At 35.2% G+C, this 5000-nt stretch overlaps 1 protein-coding gene across 1 annotated transcript in view; it reads left to right on the top strand.

Moving 5' to 3' along the window:
- Positions 1 to 5000, top strand: part of LOC119597482 (transient receptor potential-gamma protein-like) — a 124476-nt gene that overhangs the window by 95682 nt on the left and 23794 nt on the right. The window contains exon 12 of the mRNA XM_037947060.1: positions 747 to 941. Coding sequence (XP_037802988.1) covers positions 747 to 941 — 195 coding nt within the window. The remainder of the gene's footprint in view (positions 1 to 746; positions 942 to 5000) is intronic.

The raw sequence follows: 5000 nt of genomic DNA, 5'->3' as shown, positions 1-5000 counted from the left end.
GATGTCTGTTATGAAGAAAAAGGAAGTAGTATGTTAACTCATTAGCTTTAGTAACAGAAATCAGGAAATCGTTAATTAAAGGAAAACAAATTAAGACGCTTTGATTCAAGTCAGGAAGCAACTCTCCCAAAAGTCAAGCAAAATTGCGACCGTGATACTTGAAGAAGGGGATTGCTTCAAAGAAACTGCAGCTTCTTTTTTCTTCATGTCAGGCAAAGAGAGACTTTTTACCTAGTCAGCGCTGGCCTCGCATAGAAAAATTTTTTCCCCGGTTGCCTAAGAAGGACCAAGACTGGTATTTTTGAATTTTTGAGACCACCTTCTGATGTTTTGGCAGCCAGATTAAGCAAGCTTTTTTTCTTGCATATGTGTATGATATACATACATGTATACGCCTACATGAAGTATACAAAGGGATGTTACCATTTTTTTGGCATCCCCAATGTACCAAGTACTTACGAACACTTTTTGTGTAGACTAGAAGCCACTTCTTACACCATAAAAAGAAGCGACAAAAGGAACTCTGAGTTATGACATCATGGAGAATTTACTTATAAGATTGAGATTTCTTATGTGTCTTTACTTCTTTCCTCTTCCCTCCCGCGCCCCTTTAAAGAAGTTAACGTTGCATGAGCATGACCACCTCTTTTCAACAAACCCCCCCTTAGCCCCTCTCCTCCTCCTTCCTCCTAACCCTCCGTCGGCGGCCGCCTCGACGCACTCTAACCCCGGTCACCCACTGCCAGGAGCGGGCGGACACGGAATGGAAGTTCGCTCGCAGCAAACTGTGGATAAGCTATTTCGAGGAGGGCGGTACCACGCCCCCGCCCTTCAACATCATCCCAGCACCCAAGAGCGTGTATTACCTCTTCCACTGGTTCTTCAAGAAGTTCTGCGGCCAGACGAAGGCGGCGAAGAAGGAGCACATGAGGACGATAAGGGTGAGTAAACCATTTTTTTTTAGATTTTTATGTGATATGAAATTTCACAAAATAACGAAGCTGTCATGTTTCATTTGACACTTAATTACCGTCAGAATTTGCCATTTCAATTAAAGATGGTTCAGGGCATTCATGACATTAATAAAACTGTAAATTCCGGTAAAGGATTTTTCATCTGCTGTGAACGTTGTCTTTCTGAGTTTCATGTCGTGTCCAGAAGCATTGGCGGTCAGATTGATTTTGCGTCGCGTGTTCCGTTCAATTATATTTTGTTGATGACACTAATCGTTTCTAACTTTCGCATTTTTTCCCCTTTTTTGAGGTTTGTGTTCTTTTGTCCCTACTCGTTTCCTGTTGTTTGCCTGTGTTGATAGATGGAACGTGAAACACAATCACAACTTAGGCATAGACTTACATGAGCGACAAGTCTCTGATGGTTTCAAGTACATAATCTGCCGTTAGACCACAGATGGAATATTTCCATATGCAATTCAACAACCAAAAGGTCAAAAGGACTTAACAGAGAGCATTTAAAGGCGTTATTGTTTTGTAGATGAACGATGAGGACTCGTTGTGTGATGACTCCTTTATACTGACTTTCGGCAATTTGAGCTGACGTTTCCAGGGAGAGAGAAAAACGAGACAATAACAGAATAAAAATTAATGTAGCAAAGACGGTATGCATTTACATACGTCAGTGAGCAGTTATACTGATGCAGAGAGAGAGAGAGAGAGAGAGAGAGAGAGAGAGAGAGAGAGAGAGAGAGAGAGAGAGAGAGAGAGAGAGAGAGAGAGAGAGAGAGAGAGAGAGAGAGAGAGAGAGAGAGAGAGAGAGAGAGAGAGAGAGAGAGAGAGACTGACAAACAGACATACACACACGGAATGAAAGCACAAAGAGAGACAGACAGAAAAAGATAGATGTGACTGAAAGAGAGAGAGAAAGAAACAGATAGACAGACAAGCAGACAGACAGACAGACGGACAGACTGACTGACTGACTGACTGACTGGCTAACTGACTGACTGACTGACTGACTGACTGACTGACTGACTGACTGACTGACAGGCAGACAGACAGACAGACAGGCAGACAGACAAACAGTCAGACAGAAATACAGACAGACAGATAGACAGACAGGCAGGCAGACAGACAGAGATAGACTGACGGTCTGACATACACACATAGGGAATAAAAGACACAGACAGACAAAGGTCGATGTACTGATGGAGAGAGAGAGAGAGAGAGAGAGAGAGAGAGAGAGAGAGAGAGAGAGAGAGAGAGAGAGAGAGAGAGAGAGAGAGAGAGAGAGAGAGAGAGAGAGAGAGAGAGAGAAGAAAAAGAGAGAGAAGAGAGAAGAGACAAAGAGAGACAGATAGAAAAAGATAGATGTACTGATAGAGAGAGAGAGAGTCTAACAGACATATGGACACAGTCAGACAGATAGACGGACATACAGAGGGAATAGAAGACACAAAGAGAGTCAAACAGACAGATAAATAAACAGACAAAGACAGAGAGAGAAACAGGCAGATCTAGATATACCTGCTATTTTGAAGAGACAGATATATGTAGACACGTACATATGTAAATAAATACAGCAAGAACTTTAAATTATTTCCCCAATCACACAATCAGTAAGCCATCGTCATGAATATGTTAGTAAAAGGTCGGTAAAACACCCTAATCAGAACCGCCAGTGATTTGCCATTCCCCGTTGCGTCATTGCACCAATCAGTGGCGTCCTGCTTTGAGAGCCAGCATGGGAGGCGCTGCATCAGTTTGCGCAAGTGAATTGAGTGTCTTGTGTCTATATCACTTCAATTGTAATTGTTTCGGCTATGCTACTTCTAGTGTAGGTGGCTATTCTGATATCTTATGGATATCATTATTAATTTTATTGTTAATATTATTCTTATTATTATCATCCATTTTATCACTGTTATCTTTATTGTCACCATCATTACCATCATCATCATCATTATTATCATAATTATTATTGTTGTTGTTGTTGTTGTTGTTGTTGTTATTGTTGTTGTTTTATCAATATTATTGTTATTATTATTATATCATCATTATTGTTATTATTATTATCATCAGTATTGTTATAACAATTATATTATCACCATTATATATATTTTTATTATTTTCATCGTAATTGATATAACCATTTTCATTATTATTATTATTATTTCATTATGATTATTATCATTATTATTCGCATCATTATTATTGTTATTATCATCATATTTATTACTGTTGATATTATTATTATTTGATATTTAATATTATTATTATTATTATTATTATTATTATCATTATTATTATTATTATTATTATTATTATTATTATTATTATTATTATTATCATTATTATTGATATTTCACGTTATATCACAATTTCCATTTGTTAGTAGGCATTATTAATTCATATCAGTATTTATTATCAATACTGTAACTTTGGTAGCTTAAATTCTAGCACAACAGCATGCAACCAACTTGTGTAACTCATTCTACTTACATTAACCTAATCTGACTTACCACAACCTAGCATACCTTGACCTAACCCAACCTAATCTAACTTACCTTTTACCCAGCCTATACAAATCTGCTGCAAATTAACAAATCCTATCCTAATTATATTTTACTTCACCTAATCTAAATCAGTTTAGACTAACCTAACCTAACCTGATTAGACTAACCAGCTTAATCACCTTTATTTAACTAATCGCCTTTATTTAACTAAGCTATCCTAACCAACCCAACCTAACTTAACCTACGCTAAATAATGCTCACCAACCGTAGGCAATGTTAAGCCAACCCAGCCCAGGGCCACGACCTCAGTAAGAGCAAGTTGATCCGAGCGGGTGGAAGCGAGACTATTAAAACTCTGCAGCCAATGCAGGAAGAGTTGATAATTTTCTCACTGAGTAAACACTTGAATCTTGAAGCGTTATCCTGAGAGCCGCCAAATAAAGGAATTGATAAAGTAAGAGCTTACTCAGTTTACTCAGAAAAAGTGTATTATTATTTGTGACTGCACAAAGCTACTCCCACCTGCCGGCTCTTGCTCATTGCCAGGTGGACGCGTCCTGACCTAAGGCAACCTAACTTAATCGAATCTAACTAATATTAACGTAATCTAACCAATTCTCTCTTATCCCAACCCAACCAGTGCTAACCTTAACCTAAGCTAACCCAGCTAAATTTGCCCAAAACTAACTAAACCTAAGTCATTTCAGCTCAACCTTAGCTAAATAAATCTGACTTAACGTCACATAGAAATTCCTGAAGTAACTTTAGCTAACTTACCATAACACACCCCAACATAACGTAATTTAACTCAACATAATCTAACTTAACTATCCCGATTTAAACTGAACTAGCCAGTCCTAATTTAGCTTGACTAAGCCTAATCTGTCCCAGCTTAACTCAATTTAACCTTACCAATTCCAACCTATCTTAATTCAGCATAACTTTTTTCTGATTTAAACCAAATAAAATTTAAATTAACCGAAATAGTCATAATAATAATGATAATAATAATAATAATGATAATAATAGTAACAATAATAATAATAATAATAATAATAATAATAATAATAATAATAATAATAATAATAATAATAATAATAATAATAATAATAATAATAATAAAACAACAACAACAACAATAATAATAATAATGACAATAACAACAATAATACTCAGGTTATTATGATGTCATTGTCATCTTTCTTAGTTTTGGTATACAATAATATTGTTATGAATATTATTGGTGTTAATATTTTTCAATGTGATGATGATGATGATGATATTAATAATAATGATAATAATAATAGAATAATAATATATAATAATAATAATAATAGTAATAATAAATAATAATATAATAAATATACAATACAATAATAATAGGTTATAATAATGATGATGTATAATATTAATAATAATAATAATATAATAATAATAATAATATAATGATAATGATAATGATAATGATAATGATGATGATGCTGATAATGATAACAAAAATAAGGATAATATTAATAACAGTAATAGT

Source organism: Penaeus monodon, chromosome 39, assembly GCF_015228065.2.
Source record: "Penaeus monodon isolate SGIC_2016 chromosome 39, NSTDA_Pmon_1, whole genome shotgun sequence".
Taxonomy (NCBI): Eukaryota; Metazoa; Arthropoda; class Malacostraca; order Decapoda; family Penaeidae; genus Penaeus; species Penaeus monodon.
Note: the sequence above shows the minus strand (reverse complement) of the source record. Positions and strands in the feature narration are given on the sequence as shown.